The 20,795-nt window shown below is 57.3% G+C and overlaps 3 protein-coding genes across 4 annotated transcripts; 2 read left to right on the top strand and 1 right to left on the bottom strand.

Annotated features, from left to right (window-relative positions):
* The first annotated feature begins 10,945 nt into the window (after window positions 1-10,945).
* Junb (JunB proto-oncogene, AP-1 transcription factor subunit) lies at window positions 10,946-12,790 on the top strand. The gene has a single exon (XM_047532027.1). The coding sequence runs from the start codon at window positions 11,239-11,241 to the stop codon at window positions 12,280-12,282; it is 1,044 nt and encodes a 347-aa protein (XP_047387983.1). The 5' UTR covers window positions 10,946-11,238; the 3' UTR covers window positions 12,283-12,790.
* A 1,764-nt stretch (window positions 12,791-14,554) lies between these two features.
* Prdx2 (peroxiredoxin 2) lies at window positions 14,555-17,924 on the bottom strand. Its single transcript, XM_047532024.1, has 6 exons — window positions 17,770-17,924; window positions 17,192-17,296; window positions 16,947-17,100; window positions 16,255-16,377; window positions 15,979-16,109; window positions 14,555-14,883 (listed from the first exon to the last, which is right to left on the bottom strand). Exons 2-6 carry the CDS (start codon window positions 17,292-17,294, stop codon window positions 14,798-14,800), a joined length of 597 nt encoding a protein of 198 aa, XP_047387980.1. The 5' UTR covers window positions 17,295-17,296; window positions 17,770-17,924; the 3' UTR covers window positions 14,555-14,797.
* A 34-nt stretch (window positions 17,925-17,958) lies between these two features.
* On the top strand, window positions 17,959-20,731 carry Thsd8 (thrombospondin type 1 domain containing 8). Of its 2 annotated transcripts, none has more exons than XM_047532040.1 (3): window positions 17,959-18,245; window positions 19,635-19,840; window positions 20,593-20,727. In XM_047532040.1, exons 1-2 carry the CDS (start codon window positions 18,098-18,100, stop codon window positions 19,832-19,834), a joined length of 348 nt encoding a protein of 115 aa, XP_047387996.1. In that variant the 5' UTR covers window positions 17,959-18,097; the 3' UTR covers window positions 19,835-19,840; window positions 20,593-20,727. The 2 variants fall into 2 exon arrangements, with proteins under 2 accessions (XP_047387996.1, XP_047387995.1); XM_047532039.1 differs by having other exon boundaries at window positions 17,960-18,245; window positions 20,596-20,731.
* The last annotated feature ends 64 nt before the right edge of the window (window positions 20,732-20,795 follow it).

Below are 20,795 nucleotides of genomic sequence, written 5' to 3'. Positions count from 1 at the left end.
ACGCTGCCTACTGGGGACTAGGGTTAGTCCAGTCGGAGACCCTGCTGGAAGATGGAGTGGGCTCAAAAGCTTAACAATTATAGTTAACAATAAAATCGCAAGTCACCATTTATTGAATGCTTACTGTATGTAGCATCTGCCTAACTGATTTAAACCCACGACCCTAGGTGGCAAGAGTTTTTTTTAATTCCCGGTTTTATAAACGAGGAAATAGTGGCTCCAGGTGGACCCAGTCTTGATGGGAGGGGTTAAAGCCCCAGCCCGCGTGCCCCTTGACCCCGGGGTCCCCTAGCAGCCACTCCTCTGCAGGCGGGTGGGGTAATGTGCAGTAATTAGAGGTTATTAGCTGTACCCGGAGGGAGGGGCGGGCTCTGCATTGGGGGCGGGTCCAGATCGGAGGGGAGGGGCGCTGCTCCCATTAACCCCAAGAGTCTGGCACCAGTGACCCTGTCCTAGAGCGGGTGGGCAGGGTGACAGCAGTCCCTCCGCCCATCACATGAATACAGTCACCGTAGTCCTAAACACCCGGTTGCAGCCCACTCAGATGCGCAGCCGCACGCACGCGAGAGCCTTGGAGGCTGCTCCACACCCCCACAACCCCCTCCCGCGTTGTTTTCCTGACTCCAGCCTCTAGGAGCCGGGGGAGGAGGAGGGTAGAGGGAAAGGGGACACGGGCGCGCTTCCCCTCCCCCCACCACTGCCTTTGGCGGGCGGGAGAACGTCTGCTGCTAGTTCCCCCACCCCGCACCTAACAGAGGAGAGGGTGCTGCCCAAAGGGGAAAACAAATCGCCCTGCCTCCAGGCCGCAATGGGAGGTGAGCCAGGAACCAGGGCTGTTAGAAGAACAGAGGGCTGGACCTGACAGAACCTCTAAACATTTGGGGTGGGGGCAGTCACAGGGATTTTGATGTTTAGGGGAAATATGGGAATCCAAATATTTAGGGGAATTGGCTTAAATTATTCTAATGTTGGGTGTGATGCTGTGGGCATCCCAAATGTTTAGGGAGCCAGGATTAAAGGAAAGGTCCCTGCTCTCAATTTGGGAAAGAAGCCATTTGGGTCAGCATGGAGTCCCACATTTGGGGGGAAAGAAGGGAGCACACATGTTGGTGGGAAAAACCAGCAATCCTTGTTTTGCAACAAAGGGAGCCGCGCTGTGGAGGGATTTGAGTATCTTGGACAAAAGGCACAAACTCTTCATTTTGGACAGGTACCCCGTAATAGGGGGAAGGATACCAACCTGTTTTAGGTGCAGGGTACCCCCGAAGTTTGGAGGAGTGGTCTAGAGGCCTTTATTTGGAGGGACTGAGCCCCGGTATGCAGGTCTGGGTCAGCAGCCCCCAGCTGGATTGGGGACCCCACCCTCTCCTGCCTGTTTCCAGGAACAGCTGGGCCCAGCCTGGGTTGAACTGCTGGGAAGCCAGTGACTCAGCCCCTCCCTGCGGCCACAGCTGGACCCTGGCCTGCCCCCTCCAGCCTGCACATCTGGGCAGGGACCCAGTCATCAGGGCTAGTTTGAAGACCCTGGGTTCCACAACTGGAGGACAGAACCCCACCACTCCTCCCCACTAACTGACCAAAACCATGCGCCATTACCTTGAGGGAGTCTGGCAGGCCCCCTACACCCCAGATGCTGACATCTTGCCAGGAACGCCTATCCCGCCCCTCCCCCATCTTTGTGTGTCTCTGAATCCATGGGAAGTGTGCTCGTTTTTTGTGTAGACGTGAGGTGGTGGATCTCTGATTGTGTGCGCATGGGCATCTGCGTCCACTTGTGTTTTGAGGCTCTAGAGTTTGTGCAACTAAGTGTGTGTGATTCGATGGTGGGGGAGGCTGTCAGGGACTGGGGGAGTGACTAACATACCCTTGTCTGTGTGTGACATCCAGGTTAAGGGTGATGAGAAGCCTCCTCATGTGGCATGTGGATCTCTACGGCCCATGTCTGAGTGGCTTCTCACTGTCTCTGTTTTCTGTATCCGTACTTACTACTTGCTCTTCTAGGGCGTCATTTTGGGTCAGTATCCTTTCTGTCTTTCATTTCGTCCTTTCTCTCTCTTTCTTTCATCGTACTGGGGATTGAATCAGGAGCATTTGGCCTCTGAGCTTCATCTCCAGTCCGTTTTTTTTTTTTTTTTTTTTTAAATATATTTAGTTGTAGATGGACACAATACCTTTAATTTACTTATTTATATGTGGTGCTGAGGATCGAACCCAGGGCCTCACACATGCTAGATAAGCGCTCTACCACTGAGCCACAACCCCAGCCGTCCTTTTTTTAACTTTTTTTTTTTTTTAAACCCAGGGACACTTTACACTAAGCTGAGCTACATCCCTAGTCCTCTTTTTTTTCTGAAACAGGGTCTTCCCTACATTGTCCAAACTGGCTTTGAACTTGCATCCTCCTGCCTCAGCCTCCTGAGTAGCTGGGACTACAGGAGTGAGCCACCGAAGCCAGCTCCTTGTCATTCCTTGTGTGAGAAGTGTGTAACAATTAGTGCCTCCATATGGCCTTGTGTTACCATGTCCTACTTTGTGTTTGTCTTCATCATGTGTTTTTTTGACTGTGTGACCTGGTCGTGTGTCCTGGTTTGTCCACACCGCTTGGACAATCTGAGTATCTGTGTGTGTGGCCTTGTGGGTTTATCTCTGCCACTGTAACCTACTTTGTGCACCTTGTGATAATGGCATGACTGTCCTATGTCTGTCTCTACCATATGTCTCTGCTGCCTCAATCTTCATACAAGGGGGTTGGTTGTGTGGCAGTGTAAGCCCGGGATGTCCAAGACTGGGTGTCTGTTTGTGTTCTACTTTGCTTCAACTGTGTGGCATTATCAGTGTCTGTAAAGGCAAATACCTGTAGATGAAGCATGGCTGTGTCCCTGTCACAAGCCGTCTGAGACCGATGTCCCTGTATGACTCTGCATCTCTATGTGGGTCCCTATGTGACAGTGTGACCCTGTCCATGTTTGCCGCAGGGCTGGCGTAACTTAAGAGGGACTTTGCCAGCGTGTGGCAGGTGTATCCTGTGTCCGTGTGACACTGTGGGTCAGAAAGTTGTTTGTGACCTTGTGTGTGTGTGTGTGTGTGCAGGAGGAGACAGTGGGCCTGGTGGAGGCGATGATACGTGGTGCCAGGGCCACTTGTGTCCCAAGGCTCCGGGCGGTGAGGGCCCCTCCCCGCGCTGCGGGGGCGCGTGCGTCGTGCGTGACGTGAAACACGACAGGGGTCGCTGCGTGCGTGGAGCCCGACGCGGTCGTGCGTGCAAGCGCGGGGACGGGAGGATGGCCTTGCTGCGTGCGTGCGTGCGTGCGTGCGAGCGCGCGCGGGGGCGGAGGCGGAGGCTGGGCGCGCGGGGGCGCGCGGGGCACAGCCCCGCCCTGCCCGAGGCTTGGGGCGCGGGTGAAACCGGAGGGGCTGCCGTTAACCCCTTCCTGCCCGACCTGAAACTTGCGGCCCCTCGACAGAGCACACCGGGGCTTCCCCCACACTCGGGGGGGGGCAGTCCCTGCTGGGAGAACCCCTCTGTGGAGTAGAGACCCCTCGTTGTCATGGAAACCAGAGCTTCCCGCGCAGCGCGGCGCGTGCTTCCTCCTCACTTCCTGTTCTTCCTCCAGCTCCCAAGTCCACGGACAATGAGCTTCCCGTCCCCGATCTCCCGAGAAGGGGGCTGGGGTCAGCGAGGCCCGGGTGTGCGTGACTCAAGCCGGCCCTGGGGTCCCTCGGCCGCAACCGGCCTCGCTCCCTCCTCCTAGCCCCTGTGACTCACCCCTCGCGGCTTTCCCCGTGTGTGACTCAGGCCCCTGGGGAGGGGGCTGCGGACTCTGGGACCCCCTCCAGGCAACCGGACTGAGAACTAAGTTCTGGGGACCTTGCGCTCTGGGGGAGGGGCTCCCTTTCCAGAGAGAAGCCGGGAGGCGGCTGCCCAGTGCCTTCAGCGGCCTCTTGCCAAGGTCACTAGGGGCGCCACCCCACCCCACCCCAGGCCTCCGGGAACCCAGCTCCGACACCCCCACCACGCACACACACAGCCCACAGGAAGTTTAGGCAGAGCCTGTCGTGGCGATGAAACGGTTAAAGCCGTTTTCTTATTCATATCATCCAGGGGCCCATTTTGACTCAGAGCAAGCGGTGCCCCCTTGAGCCGGGCCTCACCGGGCCTCACCGGGGCCTGGGTTTGTTCTCCACCCCGCACGTACCATTTTTAGAGGAGGGACAAGGCGGTTGGTGAGCCGGCTGGGGGTCTTGGGTAGCAGCATACGGAGCTGGGCTCAAGGCCCTGAGCCCTCATTGCTGTCTGAACCTTAGTTTCCCATTTGAAATGGGACATAATTATGTCTAGCTCATTGAGTTGTTGTGAGGATTAGATGAATAATAGATGGGACGCTTTGCGTCCAGAACTGGGCACAGGGATAGTGAAGGGGATTCCTCCTGTCTCTCAACCCTGAATGTCCGGGTAGCCAGCAGAAGCAAGTGCTCCACGCCCCACCCAGGCGCTCCGAGGCCATGGGGTTCATTCTGTCCACCCCCTGCCCCGGGCAGGCACCCAGGAAGTGAGAGGCGGAACAGGAATGAGGCGGAACCTGTTGGGCCCGTCGCTACCCCGCCCCCCACCCTCATTCCCGTGCCCTGACAGGGACCCCCCCACGCTGCAGCCCCACCCCCGCTGCCCTGGACGCCTGGGTCCTGACCCGCGGGTGGCCGGAGGGAGGGGATGTCGGTCGGAGACAGCGTCTCGGGAACATCCTGTGGACTGCTGGCTGGACAGACAGGAGGGTCAGCCCCTCCCAGGGCAGGGCAGACATCAGCTGGGGGCAGAGTAAACATGGCCCAGGGTAGCCAGACTGGGGGCGAGGGGCAGAGGGGTGGCGGTGCAGGAATGTACACACACAGTCACCCCAGAGAGCCAGACCAGATGCACAAACCCCACTGAGAGACTGCCAGCCAGGGACACACAGGGTCAGATGTACATCTGGGCCGGAGGACCAGAAATGACTGACAGACACATTGACAGCTGACTCCAAAGCAAGACAGAAGGGCTCAGGATGTAGGGATGTAGGGACGGTGTGTGTGTCCTGGTTTCCATTCCCAACACCTAAAAAAAATTCAACACACAGTATCAAACACACAAAGGCACCAACAGGTCAAAAACACAGGCAGGGTATGCATGACATGGATAAATCAGCTCTGCACATGGGCAGACAGATGCACCGTGAATTGTGCATCAGACCCGAGGGAAAACCCATGTATGCTGATAGGCTCAGAGAGAAGGTACCATCACTCAGCACAAGCACCCTGCGAGCCACACAAGAGATGTGCAGATACACACATGCACTGTCAGGTCCTGACACCGGAGGATGCACATGCACACTCGATGCCCCAACTGCTGCAGAGACCCAGAGCCCAGAGAGACGAACACACACCTGTAGATAGGTGGACAGAGCAGTCACCTACATACCATGAGCCCTAGGCACCCACCACCACCACCACCCCACACACTCTGTGGTGGCCTTACAGACTTGCACATGCCAGTAACACTTGGGATCCACTGGCAGATTGGGCACAGGTGGGCAGACAGCTTGACACATTCACAGATGTGGTGTGGCCAGACTGTCTAACCCAGCACAGAGAGGCACGGATGGGTCACAGTTGGATTGTCATAATCACACAGGTACATAGACACCTTGTGGGCTAGCATACACACACACACACACATATCAGCCACAAACCACACACATACACAGACTAGCTACAAACTACATACACATCAGCCAAGTATATACCTCTCTTTCTCACGTGCGCGCACACACGCATGCACATAGAGCAACCACAGAACACACAAAGCAGCCACAGACCTCTCTTTTCTCTCTCTCCATATCCCTTTCTCTCTCACACACACACAGACCAGCCACAGACCGCACGTACACACACACACAGACCTCACACACACAAGCACAGTGGGCATGGATAGGTTGTGAACTTCAAAACAACCTAACAGCCATGCCTACAGGCCAGCCGTGGCAGGCCATTCCATGGTGCAGCGCACGCATTCGCCCACCTCCTGCCTTCTACGCTCGGTAGGACAGAGCCCTACACAGGCAGGCCCCGCACCCCCGCAGGCCTGGGCCAGCCCACAGACACAAGCCCATGAAGCAGGCCTCACACACTCCCGCACGCCCCAACAGGCCAGCCACAGGCAGACTCCTAAGTCGCTCAGGTACACTCACCCCCCACACTTTGCTGAGGCTCTGTGGGGCGCTGGGCTCTGCCCCCCAGAGGTCCTGGCACTTCCTCTCCCCACACATCACCCCCACTTCCCTCCCTCCCTGCTGCTCTCCACTTCCCGGGGAGGCCCCTCAGCCTCAGACCCTGCTGGTGTGTGGATGCGTCCTCATTACGTCTCCCATTACAGGGGGCACCTGGGATCTCAGTGATGCTCAGCCCCCCAAACTTCAGCAGCAGTGTGGGAAACTCCCCCTGTGCCCTACTGAGTCAGTGTGAAGCGAGACTGCTTCCAAGAAAACCCAGCAGCTTCCTCTCTGGGAGAGGGGGTGAGGGACCCCCAAAACCACAGGAGTGGGGGAGGAGTGGCTGGCAGGCTAGGGGTTCCTGGGGAAGGGCCTCCGGGATCCATTCTCGGCTTCTTCTGGCCCAGCCGCCTGTCCACACCCAGGGGCAGGGACGCGGGAGGCTGGGTGCTATGACTTGTGGGTTCTCGTCCTAGCCTGCCCACTGGCTGACTCATGGGCAGCCCCCAGCCCAGTTTCCTGGTGAGGGCCCTGTCGGCGGCTGGTCAGTGGAGCCAGGGAGGAGGAGGGTCATCAAACTATTTATAAGAAGGAGAAGTCCCTCATGCCAAGACCAAAAGCCCCAGAGAGACCCGTGGGTGGGGGTGGGTGAACTTCCTCCTTACTCCGTCCCCCAGGCCCCAGGGATGTGGGGGAAGCCTGGGCAGGGACTGCTCAGCCAGGTGCTGGTCTGGAGCCCAGAGCCTGGGCAGTACCCAGCTGCCAATCTGGGTGCCCAGGCCAGGCGGGGGAGGGGGCTATCCTCACACCCTCCTCACCAGGCAGGCCTGGCGCCAGCGGGGCGGCGTGAGGGGGTGGTGCCCAGGCCACAAGGGTGAGACTGGCAGGGGCCTGGAACCGGCTGTACCAGCTTGGCTGGGCCCCCGCCCTCCCTTGCTGGCCCTTACCCCACCCCCTGCTCAAACACCCATGCAGAATGCATGGCTGGACCCCACTCCGACATGCTGGCTTCCCCACAAACCACACTGTCCCCTCTTTCTGTGACCAGCTCCATTTCTCCTCCAAGTAAAGAAGACCTGGTGTGAAAGGACCTGCAGAACTTGGCATGCAGTTGGTACTGCATAAATGCCCATCTGGTTGTGATTATCCACAATATAGTTGCTAATGCTCCGCAGGCAGACAGCACTTCTAGCTATGGAACATCAGATGCGTCCCTTAATTTCCTGTACCTCAGTTTCTCATCTGTTAAATGGGGATACAAATAGCAAACATTTTGCTATATCGTTGGAAGCAGTCAGTGACTTACTTTATGAAAGCCACTTAGAACAGTATCTGGCCCATGGTAAGAGCCATTTTAAGTGTTAGCTATTAAAATAATAATTACTATTTCTTAGTCTGTCTACCTGTCTGAAATGTCTCCGCGTCTCACTGTCTGTCTGCCTGACACCACCTCTGCTTCATTTGTCTCTGTGGGCATCTCTCTCTGCCCTGACCCACTGTCCCCATATACCCACTCTTGCTTTTAGGTCCTTGTCCTCCCTCTTGGTCCTTTTTGGGACCTCCTGGCCTCTCTCCAGGACTCCCCTCTGGCATGGCCAGCCCCAGCTCTGGCCACGAATGACTCACTGTGGCCTCCTGGCCAGTGCAACCTGCAGATTGGCTTCCCAAGGTGCTGCCCTCCAGCCTGCCCTGCCCAGCCCCCCAATGCTGCCCGCTTCCCTGCGGGCCAGGCCAGATGTCAGCTGCAGTTATTAGCATGGGCAGGAGACACAGGCCTGGCAGCCTGCCCGCCAGACTCAGCGGCCTCTGGAATCTCCCTTGAGCCTGGGGCGGGGGAGGGGAGCCATTCAAGCGAGGGGAAGAGGGGAGGGGGCACTTCAGGGTCACAGGGACCCTCCCCAATGCAACGCCACTGCTCTGCTGGACTTCCCCTGTCTTCTCATAGCTCAGTTTCTCTTTCATCTCTTTGATTTCTCTCCCCCACGCTTGGTGAGCTCTGAGCCTGCTCCATAAAGGCAATTTAGCCCTTGTCACTCAGTCTCTCTCTACCCTAAAGAAGCTTCCATCTTCCCACAAAACAGGCCCAGGAAGCTGAGAAAGAGGTAGAGATTTGGCCTCTCACCTCTTGTTCTTGTGGGTTGAATTCTAACTGCTTGAAAGTCCCACCTTAAGTCTAACTAGAAGCCTATCCAAACCTCCACTCTGCCCTTGCTGGGGGAAGAGGCTGTGAGTTCTTTCATCTTCTCCCTTGGATTCTGGTGTCTTTTGACTGGTGAGAAGGAAGTCCTCAGATGAGGGAGACATCCTTGGGGCAGGAGAGAGCCTTCCTCTAAATATTCTGGATGGTTGAAGGGACCTCCAGACTAAAGTGGGCCCTGGCCCATCTGAAGGAGGGAGGGGTATCCAACCCCTAGGGGTATGGGAAAGAAGGGGCCCCGACCTCCTGGCAAAAGGTAAGGGCACCCTGCTCGAGGGAGGAGGCAGCTGCTGTGCCAGCCCGCCCAGGCGCCTGGGACGCCTGGAGGCATCAACCCGCCCCTCCGCGCCCAGTCGGGCCGGGGGCGAAGTCCGACCCAGGCCCTCGGGCAGGCGGGGACCTGCCAGGCTGGGTCGGGCCGGGCCGGGCCTGGCAGCACGCAGTCCCAGAACGGCTGGGCGGGGCCGGGCCAGGCCGCCGTGGGGGCCCCGGGGGCGGCGGCCGGGGCTGGTCGGGACTAGCCGTCCGGGGGCCGGGCGCGCCCTGGGACCTGGCAGCTACCAGGGCTCCTGGCTGCTGGCTTGGGGCCCCAGGACAGCGCTGGTCACACCCCTTCCTATGCCCTAATATGGGTGTCGGGGAGAAACTCCGGGGGTCGCCCCGCCTTTAGTCCCGCCCGCCGACTCTGGCCTGTTGCCATGGCGACCAGGCCCGGCTCCCCGGCTGCAATCCCCTCCAGAGCGCCAATGGAACAGTCCCCATGCTGCCTGCCTTCGCGGTGGTCTGCGGGAGCCGCGGGCGGAACCATTACTGAAGGGGGGAAAGGATGGTGACGCGAGGCCTCTCCGGCTGGGCTGCTTCTGCTCACCCAGGCCTCCACCGGGGTCGCATGCCCAGGTTCCTCTTGCCCAGAGCAGAATGCGGCCGGACTAAGGGCGGGGCACAAGGTCCCGTAGGATCTGAGTGACGGAGACTGGGCCGGGCTCCTTCCCCCGGGGCTGTTGCCACACTTCCTGCCTCGGCGCTCTTGCCCCAGTCTGTTTCTAAGGAAGGGAGTGGGGTTGGGCGACCGCACCCCGGCCGTCAGGCTGGGTCTAGGCTCCAGGAGCTGACAGGGTGTCGGGCAAGCCCAGCGTCACTAGGGGAGGGCTTTGGGATGGGGGACAGAGTACACAGGTGCCAAAGAGTCACCCGTAAGGGAGAACTCCCTCCAGTCATCCAAGATGCAGCAGTACCTGTCGCCAGGATCCTCAAAGCCCCTCCTCTGGCATGTCTTAATTGGGAACCTTCTGTCATTGTCCACTTAGCTCCAAAGATGTGCCCTGATCCCTCTAACTGTATTTCATTAGGACTGTGCAGATGATCACACCTTTGACAGACATGTCCTCCTCTTCTCTCCCACATATTTTTACATAGCTCATTGTTCCCCAGGACTCTTGCTCACTTTCTGCTACCTATATTCCCCTAATTCCTTCTCCTTCCTAGTTTTGCGGGAATCCTCAGACTCTTCCATGAACTCAAGAAACCCTACTCATATGAGGGGCCCGGTGGTGTGCGCCTGTAATCCAAGTGACTGGGGGAGGTTGAGGCAGGAGGATCTTGTTAGAGGCCAGCCTCAGTAACTTAGTAAGACCCTGTCTCAACAAATAAATAAATAAGTAAATAGGGCTCGGGATATGGCTCAGTAGTTAAGTGCCCCTGGGTTTAATTCCTGGTACCCACACACACAAAGACGCACAGACACACACACAGAAAAGTGAAAGAAAGAAAAGGAAAGGAAAGAAGATAAGAGAAAGAGAGAAAGAGAAAAAAGAAAGAAGGAAAGAAAGAGAAAGAAAAGCAAGCAAGCAAAGGAAGAAAAAGAAAGAAAAGAAAGGAAGGAAGGAAGGAAGGAAAGAAGGAAGGAAGGATGGAAGAAGCCCATTACTTATTTCTTGCATAATGAATCTTGCAGCTCTGCCCCCTATGATCTCTCCCCTCTTCCTCCCGTGAATAATCCAGTTCCTCAACCCCTTTGTGCCTGGGACCCCCAGTTAATTCCTGGGTCAGGTGTCTCCTCACCCTCCCGATATACGCTGCTGAACCCACCCTTCCCTACTTTCTGGGGGAAGTGTATTTATTGTCCTTCAACCTCTTTCAGCTACTCCGGGTCCCTCAGACCTTTCGCGGTCCATCCTGGGACCCCCCCCCCATCGGTCCTGGTGTACTCCGAGGGAATCATCCACCTCCCCGCAAGTCCCTCGCCCTTGTGCCCCGGGTGCTCAACACCTCCTTCCACGCGTACCCCAGGGTCCCTCGAGCCCCTCCCCGCTGCAACCCCGCCGAGCTACCCGGCCCGTGGCCGCTGTTTACAAGGACACGCGCTTCCTGACAGTGACGCGAGCCGCCTCCTCCCCTTCCCCACGCTCCAGGAGGGGGGCGCGGGGGCCTGGCTCTGGCGACTGCCAATGGGAACGCACTTCCGCAGCTGACAAGCGCGGTATAAAGGCTTGTGGCTCCGACTCAGCGGCTGGGACCTTGAGCGCGGCCAGACAGCCTCGGAGCCAGCAGGGAGCAGGGAGCTGGGGGAAGCGAAGCCGAGAATTCCAGCGCGCCAGAGAGGGTGAGAGGGGCTCGGGAAGCAGGACAGAGCTTTCGCTCAAGGCTGCCAGCTGGCTGCCCCTGGCCAGTGCCGGCCCCTCAGGACGCGCGACCAGACACCCAATCCCGCCACTGCCGCGGACAGCTCGGCACCAGCCGGAGCGAGGCCCGGGGCGGCCCCGCAGGGACCCTCCCCAGACCGCCTGGGCCGCCCGGATGTGCACTAAAATGGAACAGCCTTTCTACCACGACGACTCATACGCAGCGGCGGGATACGGTCGGGCCCCTGGCGGCCTCTCTCTACACGACTACAAACTCCTGAAACCCAGCCTAGCGCTCAATCTGGCGGACCCCTACAGGGGTCTCAAAGCGCCCGGGGCACGGGGCCCCGGCCCGGAGGGCAGTGGTGCGGGCAGCTACTTTTCCAGTCAGGGCTCCGACAACAGCGCATCTCTGAAGCTCGCCTCCTCGGAGCTGGAGCGCCTGATCGTCCCCAACAGCAACGGCGTGATCACGACGACGCCCACACCCCCGGGACAGTACTTTTACCCCCGCGGGGGTGGCAGCGGCGGAGGTGCTGGGGGCTCAGGGGGCGGCGTCACCGAAGAGCAGGAGGGTTTCGCCGACGGCTTTGTCAAAGCCCTGGACGACCTGCACAAGATGAACCACGTGACGCCTCCCAACGTGTCTCTGGGCGCCAGCGGGGGCCCACCGGCCGGGCCCGGGGGCGTCTATGCTGGCCCGGAGCCACCTCCTGTCTACACCAACCTCAGCAGCTACTCCCCGGCCTCCGCATCCTCCGCAGGCGCCGGGGCCACAGTCGGGACTGGGAGCTCATACCCGACGGCCACCATCAGCTACCTCCCACACGCACCACCCTTTGCGGGTGGCCATCCCGCGCAGCTGGGCTTGGGTCGCGGCGCCTCCACCTTCAAGGAGGAACCGCAGACCGTGCCGGAGGCGCGCAGCCGCGACGCCACGCCACCAGTGTCCCCCATCAACATGGAAGACCAGGAACGCATCAAAGTGGAGCGCAAGCGGCTGCGGAACCGGCTGGCGGCCACCAAGTGCCGGAAGCGGAAGCTGGAGCGCATCGCGCGCCTAGAGGACAAGGTGAAGACACTCAAGGCCGAGAATGCGGGCCTGTCGAGTACAGCCGGCCTCCTCCGGGAGCAAGTAGCTCAGCTCAAACAGAAGGTCATGACCCATGTCAGCAACGGCTGCCAGCTGCTGCTCGGGGTCAAGGGACACGCCTTCTGAGCGCATCCCCCACCCCCGAATGGACACCCCCCAGCCTGGACGGCTGGGTGCACGCCTCCCACTGGGGGCGAGGGGGCAGGCGGTGGGCACCCGCCCTGAGGCCTGGGATGCCGCAAACCACACTGGACTCCGGCCCGCCAGCTTTGCGCCCAGTCCTTTCACCTCGACGTTTACAAGACCCCTTCCACGTTTTTTTGTTTTTTTTTTTTGTATTTTTTTTTCTGTTGGAAACAGACTCGATTCATATTGAATATAATATATTTGTGTATTTAACAGGGAGGGGAGGGAGGGGGCGATTGCGGTGGAGCTGGCCCCGCCGCCCGGTACTCAAGCCTGCGGGGACACTAGGGAGGGGACCCCCGCCCCCTGCACTCCCCCTCTGCACCGTACTGTGGAAAAGAAACACACACTTGATCTCTAAAGAGTTTATTTTAAGATGTTTGTGTATGTGTGTGTTGTTCTTTTTATTGAATCTATTTAAGTAAAAAAAAAAAAGGTTCTTTATTAATTTCTGTTGTCTTTATTTTCCCCAAGCCTGGTGGGTGGCGGGAGGAGAGTACTGGACTATCCGCACCCTATTGCTGATTGTGGCTCGCTCCTGTGTGTATCCCCCTTTAGTCCAAGCTAGATCTACGGTCCCAGCGTGGGTGTCCAACCCTCTCTGGGTCCCCTGATCTCCGGAGTTGGAAGGTACCGGTGCTGGACTGCCGAAAAGCAGAGCACCCAGGGGGCAAGTTGCTCCCGGCGAGGTGCGCAGGCGTGGCCCCGCCCAGCAGCGCGCACCGGGGCTTTCCCGCTGACGCAGCGGAAGCCCTGCCCATATATGGGCCGATTCTGCCCAGTGACGCTACCGCGGTCTCTGGGCAGATTCCGGGAATCCCCTCCCCCGCTCTGCCCGGCAGGGCCGCGGCGCCGGGAAGGGGGCCGGGATTTTCCCGGGCGGGCTGCTGCCTGGGCCCGGAAAACCCCAGGCCTGGGTCCAGAGCGCCCGCGGTGGGCGGGCTGCTCTCTCCTGGACTCCGGGAGCCACCCCCGAGCCTCCCTCAACTGGCTGGCGCCTGGGCCCCACCGCGCCCACGCCCCCTGTCTGATCTGACCCGGGCGAAGGATTGCTGCTGCCTCTGCGTGGTGCCGACGCCGTCCTCCACAACCCCCGCCAGGAAGGGCGGCGCCCGCCTGCCAGTTTCCCCTCCCGGGTGCCAGGCCCAGAGCAGGGCGACTGCCAGGTCCGGTCCTGCCAGGGCAGGGCGGCTGCTTGGGCTTCTGGGCGCCACCACCGCCCTCGTGCCATGCCCCCTCTCCCACACCTGGGGCAAGAGAGGAGGTGGGAACAGCTGGAGTGCCCCGGTAGGGTCTGGCTGACCTGAAAGCTGGAAGCCCCCAGAGCAGAGGAGAAACCAGGTCATCGAGGTGGGGCTGGCAGAACAGACACTTTCATTAATCCATTTATAAATACTGGACTAGGGGATGTAGCTCAGTGGTAGAGCTCTGGCACAGGAATGAGAGAAGCCCTGGGTTCCATTCCCACCACCAAAAAAAAAAAAAAGTAGAAAACCTCCAAGATTGATCCTTAACACTGCCTGGGTAGCAGTATTTATACAGGATTTATGGGTTAAGTGAACATTAGCCTTGTTCTTTGGAAGGAAATGGAGGCTCAGAGTGACAAAGCCACTAGTTTAAACACATGCATCATCAAAACTGCACCCCCTGGGAACACTGCCTTGCTTCTAATGTCTGCCTCCTAGCCTAGTCCTCACCCTTCTACAGCAGGGGTACGCCAACAGCCTTTCCTTGGGACAGGGCATGGAACTCAGGCTCCCACAGCTGGTTCTGCTCTCAGGATCGGGTTCCCACCCTCTTCCCCTTTAAGACTGGATTTAACAGGGATCCTTCCAGTGCCAGGGGACCATCCTAGTAACTATTAACTGGGCCTTGAACTTCACATACTTTTAACTTGCATAGTCATCTGAAGTGGTAATCTTCCTTCCCAGTGAAGATCACAACTGTTAATGCCCTTGGAACCCAGACTAGCCGATGGCAAGATGTAGGCGCTCAAATGCATGCCCAAGTTTCAGCATGTAGGGTCTCCTGGGACCTGCCCCTTCCAAGGGGCACAGAGCATCCCCCACCCTTTGGAAACTTCTCAGGCAAGGAGAGAGTAAGCAGTGTATGAAGTAAGGCTGCCACCTTGTGGTAAAAATGAGTAAACACAGGGTTGGTTTTCCAGGACGCAGGTGCCTGACCCAATAAAGCACAACAACACGGAATCATATCTGTTCCTAACACTTTATTGGTGACCTATAGACCTGTACCCAGTTGTATAGAAGGGGGTCACTATTCATCACATCCCATGTCGGGGATGAGAAAGTGGAAAGCCTTGGTCTAGTTTTCCAGCCCTCCCCCATATTACAGAGTTTGGAAGGGACAGGTCCTGCCTATCTTGGGTCAGCACAGAGCACCCAGGTAGGGGCACAGATGGAATCCAAGGACACAAGCTCACTGCCTGTTGGTCAGCCTAGTTGTGCTTGGAAAAATATTCCTTGCTGTCATCCACGTTAGGCTTGATTGTGTCACTGCCAGGCTTCCAGCCAGCGGGACAGACTGTGGAAAGACACAGGGATGCACACATGAGACTAAAGCCCCACAATCAAGCTCAGAACCAACAGAGGCCAAGCCAGAGCCTGGATTGCAGAAGACAAAGCTAGAACCAAGTGGACCAGGCCCAAAAATGTGCATATTAAGAGAAGCCTTCTCAAGTTCAGCTGTAGTAAATTCTAGCTGACATTTTCCTGTTCTAGACTTCATCCACTCCTTCTCCCTCAGCACTAATGGTCTTGGAGAACCTGTGGTTGGGTTCTCTTCCACATAAGAAGGTACTCTGAGCAAGCTGGGTGCGGCTCATCCTTGTGTAGCATGTGCAAGGCCCTAGCTTCCTTCCCTAGCACCACAATGAAAAAAGGATACTGATCTTTGATACAAAGAATATTATTCAAGCCTGACTTGGGACATGTCTTCTCAAGTAACTTTTAAAGATGTCTATCACCTCCTCCCAGCTGCCCATTTTTTGTTTTGTTTTGTTTTGTTGTTTGTTTGGTACCAGGGATTGAACCACCAAGGGGTGCTTATCCACTGAGCCACATCCCCAGCCCTATTTTGTATTTTACTTAGAGACAGGGTCTCATTGAGTTGCTCAGTGCCTCGCTTTTGCTGAGGCTGGCTTTGAATTCACGATCCTCCTGCCTCAGCCTCCCAAGTTGGTAGGATTACAGGTGTGCACCACTACGCCCGGCTGCCCACTCTTTTTCTGTTTTTCTTTTAACCAGGGATTGAATCCAGGGGCAGTTAACCACTGAGCCATTTTATATTTTTTTTAGAGACAGGGTCTCACTCAATTGATTAGGACCTCACTAAGTTGCTGAGTCTGGCCTTCAACTTGTGATCCTCCGGCCTCCGCCTCCTGAGCCCCTGGGATCACAGGCGTTTGTCTAGCTGCCCGCTCTTCTATTAGAGCATTTCACCTGATCCCACCCACCTCCAGGATAGAAACTTCCTGCAGACAAGGCCCTGAGCTTAATTTTCTTTAGGGCACTAAAGAAAATTCCACACAGGTGCTGGGGCAGGCGGGAGTGTCCACATGATTGAGAGAGGGGCTAAGGTCATACCCACGTGTGTACATGAATATGCGTATCCACTCACCTTCCCCGTGCTCATCTGTGTACTGGAAAGCCTGGACCAGCCGCAAAGCCTCATCCACAGAGCGCCCCACAGGTAAATCATTGACAGTGATCTGGCGGAGGACTCCCTTGCTATCAATGATGAAGAGGCCCCTGAAGACATGACAGTTCACAGTCAGGAGCTGGGCGCTCCCACTTCCAGGGCCAGGGAAGGGAACACCATCCCACGGCCAGTCACAGTGGCCTGGTCGTCCTGGGGAAGGGGCTCCCAGAACTGGGCCGCGCGTCCCCTCCATACCTGTAGGCGATGCCCTCATCACTTTTCAGCACACCATAATTATTGGACAAGCTTCTGGTCACATCAGCAAGCAGGGGGATGTTCAGGGGGCCCAAGCCTCCCTCCTTCCGGGGGGTGTTGATCCTGGAGATAGGGGAGATGGGGTTGGGACCTCATTATGCCTGACGAAGCAGGGTCCTCACCCTGTGAGCCTAGGAGTGATAAAGGCTGGAGAGGGAGTGCTGGAAACAAGAGATAAGGGGCCTTAGAGCAGGTCCTGGGCAGCCCCACCCACCCCACCCTGGAGGTGCGGGGGCTGTGTCCAGCAGCCGGGGAAAGAATCTTACAGCGACAACTTCATGTCCAGCCAAGTGGCTTCACATGGCCAGTGCAGTAGCAGTAGAGAGCTAATCTTAGAGTCCCCACCCTCCTCTAGGTCTGTGTCCTGGGGCCCAGCCCTTCACGTGGTGAACTGGAGTTTCCACCTTCATGAAATAGGACAATGCAGCCTGTCTCCTGAGAACTACGGGAGATAAAGCATCTGCAACTGCATGCACCCTGCCTCTAGCTGCCAAATGCTAATTACTGTCATCATCCTTAAGGTCTTAGGAGTCATTATTTCCATTCTTTTCAAGATGAGAAAAGGGAGGCCACAGGCTTGGCTCTGCAGTGTGAGCTGAGCTGCGTCCTCTCTCCCTGGTGCCAGCTCCTACCAAGCCAAGTGGGTGAACTGCGAGTCCACAGAGACGCCCAGCACCTCGCAGCCCAGCTTGCGGAAGTCCTCGGCATGCTCGCTGAAAGCGATGATCTCCGTGGGACACACAAAAGTGAAGTCCAGGGGGTAGAAAAAGAGGACCACGTACTTCCCTGGGGTCGAGGGAAAGAGGAGAAATTAGGACCAAGCCTCTCCGATCCGTGGGCCCCGCCCGCACCTGGACCCCCTCCAGGGCCGTCTCACCTCTGTAGTCAGAAAGCTTGACCTCTTTGAAGGCACCATCCACCACCGCGGTGGCTGTGAAGTCAGGGGCGGGCTTTCCGATGTGCGCGTTGCCAGAGGCCATGACTGAAAGCCAAGACCCCCGCCCGATCAGTGCACCAGGGAAGACCCTTTGTCCTCTCTTTCCAAGGTCGCGCTGCGTGCTGGGCCCAGTTACTGAGACAGAGCAGCGGAAGCCGCGGCACTCTTACTCACCTTCCCTGGTACCAGTTCTACAAGGCCGGAGGCTGCCGGAGACCCGCCCCCCTAACCAGAATAAAATGGCAGGGCCACGGTCCCTAGGCCCCACTAGAGAGTCCGCCTGAGCGCGGAGGTGCAAGCCCCCAGGCCAGAGGAGATGGCAAAGCCCCCTGGCGCAGGGTGTGGGGAGCCCGGCTCTCAGGGCTGTACTCCAAGGCTTTGGCCTCAGTTTCCCTTGCAAGGACAAAGGCGGCCACTATGGCGGATAGAAAACAAAGGCGGCCAGTAGTGAGGTCCTGATAGGCCAGAACTGCACGAAGGGGGCTCACCCCCATTCAGATGCACACCAACGTCCATACCTGCGTGGGCAAGAGACGGACACGCTGAAGAACAGATGCACCGACTCGAGTTCTCAATGCCAAGTGTGCCCCGGGCCGCGGAGTCTTTTATGCACCGCCCGATCCATGACGCGCAGGGCTGGGGCGGGGCTGGCGAGCCAAGCGGTCGGGTCCACTGCACCCGCAAGGGAGGGGGAGCGGAGCGGCAGAGTCCCTGCGCCTGCGCGCGGTGAAGGGGGCAGTTCAGCAGCCCGCCGCCACCAGTGCTCTGGCCCCCGGGATAGTGCGTGAGCCGCAAACTAGGCGCGTGGCTGGGTCCGGAGCGCGCTGGGGACGGTTGGCGTCCGGCATGGCCTGGAGCCAGCCGGCGCTGCTGCTGTCGCCTCTGATGCTCTTGGTGCTGACGACACCTGTCCAACTCTCCCCCGACTACCACTACTTCGGCGAGAAGGGCGAAGGTGACACCTGGGAGCTGCTGCGACAGCAGCATCAAAAGGGTAAACGCAGGCGGCGGGTATGACAATGCTGATGGCGCCCCATGGTCCTGCTTCTCCAGTTGGCTGCAAACAGACCCTCCTCCATGGCTTCCAAATCTCTGCCCACCTCAGCAGTGCCAGCGTCCACTGGGGCTGGTTACTTTTCTCTGAGGCCCATTTTTCTCATTTGTAAATTGAAATAAGCCCTACCTATGGACAGTTCACAGGAAGGCAGGGCCTGGGTAGGCAATAAACACCAAAACAGACACATCAGAAAGTCATGGACAGGTGCTAGGAAGGGTGAAGAAGAGGGCTGTCCGTTTGGGAATACAGACAGAATGACAAAGGAAAAACCCCAGATGCAAAGATTTGGGGAGAGAGTGTCTCAGGCAGAGGGAACAGCAAGGGACAAGGCTAAAAGGCTATTGGAGGAAAGGAAAGAGGGAATGAGATGTGGCAGAGACCTGGAGAGGCAGAGCGTGAGCCTCCCTCCCGCTCTGGGAGCCTGGGAGTTGGGATGAAGTCTGCTTCATAGCGGCACAGAGAAAACCAGTAAAGACTGTTGTAGGGACTCAGTTCAGTGGCAGAAGACAAGTCTAGCGCACCAAAAAAGTGTTGTAAAGAACATCTTAATAAGTTGTAGGGGGGGGGGGAGTAGCTCAATGGTAGAGCCTTTGTCTACCACACCCAAGATCCTGCGTTAGATCCTCAGCACTCCACCGCCCCCACAAAAAAGTTTTAGCTTCTTTTTTTTTAGTGTATGTGTCGGGGCGAACTGGGGATTGAACCCACGGGTGCTTTACCACTGAGCAACATCTACAGCCCCTTTTATATTTTATTTGGGACAGGGTCTTGCTAAATTGCTTAGGGCTTGGCTTCGTTGCTGAGGCTGGCCTCAGACTTGCAATTTCCTGTCTCAGCCTTCTGAATGGCTGGAATTGTGGCATGTTCCACTGCCCGGCTATTTATAGCTTCTTCGAAGTGATCATAATAATTATTTGGTTCTTCATCAGGGGCTTTAAGTACCTTCATTATGTCAATTATGTCATTAACTTACCACCTGTTAGCCCTGCTGGTAAGGTGCATTGTGTCTGTTGGATAGGCCCATGATAAAGCCCCTGAGGGACAGGAGTCAACTTTGAATGGCAGGCACCAAGGGTAACTCCCACTGGGTAAACTGGCACAGATTAAAGATGTCAGTTTGCAGACACTCTGGACTCACCAGATGTGTGACCATGGAAGGTTAACTTTCAAGGTCTCCATTTCCCCATATGGGACTAATGGGAAAAATAAGGGCATACAGGCAGAGCTGGCAAACTGCCTAGCAAATATGAGCTTCTGTTTGTTAGTATAATAATCTTTGTGCCTTCTTGGAGGCACCCCTACCTGAGTCTTCATCTCTATCTCTAGTCTCGGAGGATTCGCTCCTGGGCCCTTGGGGAAAGTGGCACTGTTTCTGCAACCTGGGCAAACAAGAACGCAGCCGCGAGGTGCTGGGCACAGCTCCGGAGCCTGTGTTCATGGACCGAGAGGACCTGGTCCAGGTGAGGCCCTGCAGGCAAAGGGATTGTCCATCCTGCAAGCCGATCGACTGCAACTGGAGGCCTTGAACCCGGGTGAGAGACTGGAGTAGAGGAGGCAGGCTGGGACAGGGGCCACTGTCCAGGCCATGGATCCCAACAGAGGGGAGGGGAGGAAAAGAGGAAGGGAGGTGCTTGTAGAGGGTAAGAGGCTTGTAAGAGGAAGGGAAACTGGGGCTCTAAATCTGAGTCTTGAGACCCGTGGGGGAGGGGTGAAACTGAGTCAAGATGTTGAAAGCCCTCGGTGGTGTGACTGGAGGGTCAGGGGAGAGGGAAGCACTAGGACCCTGAGGGAGGGCATGGCTCTGATGAGGCGCAGGAACCCACAGAGTCCAGGGGATGGGGGGAGAGATGCGGTAGGAGTTGCAGAGGGGCCCGGGAGGCGAGAGAAGAAGAAAGCGGGATGGGTGGGGGTGAGGGGACTTGAGACCCTAAGCAGGAATCTGCTGAGGTGTGGATTTCCATTAGGGGTAAGGGAGGCTTGGCCATAATTAGAGAGAGTAGGAGGCAGAGATCCTGGAGGCAGAGAGAATACAAGTTAACCACTGAAAGAGGGAGTTTAGGACTACGACTTGGAGGGTCTGACCGAGGAAAAACGGGAATACCTAATGCAAGGTTCTTAGAGTGTGTATACGGGGAGGAACCAGTAGTACAAGGGCCTGAACTCCAGGCAAAGGACCAGGACTCAGTAGTGCGGAGACCAACGTACTGGAAGTGATAGTTGGCCTTCTTTGCCCCGAAAAGGAGTCAACTGTGCTGCGCCTGTTTCCTCTTTACTCTTTTCTCAGCAGCCTCCGTGGGTAGAGCCCGAGAGACCCCGGGGCGGAGCTTGGAAAGTGACCCTGTGCAAAGCTCGCCCTCCGTTGCCTCCCGTGGGGACTACAATTCCCAGGAGGGGGCACGGCAGCGGCGTCGGCGTCGGCTGCGTAAACGTCCTCGCCGGCGGGAACGACGGGGGCGCGTCCTGCGCGCTGATTGGTCAGGATCGAGC

This window comes from Sciurus carolinensis, chromosome 17 (genome assembly GCF_902686445.1).
Source record: "Sciurus carolinensis chromosome 17, mSciCar1.2, whole genome shotgun sequence".
NCBI lineage: Eukaryota > Metazoa > Chordata > Mammalia > Rodentia > Sciuridae > Sciurus > Sciurus carolinensis.
The sequence above is the reverse complement of the archived record's forward strand: the minus strand, read 5'-3'. Positions and strand labels throughout refer to the sequence as shown.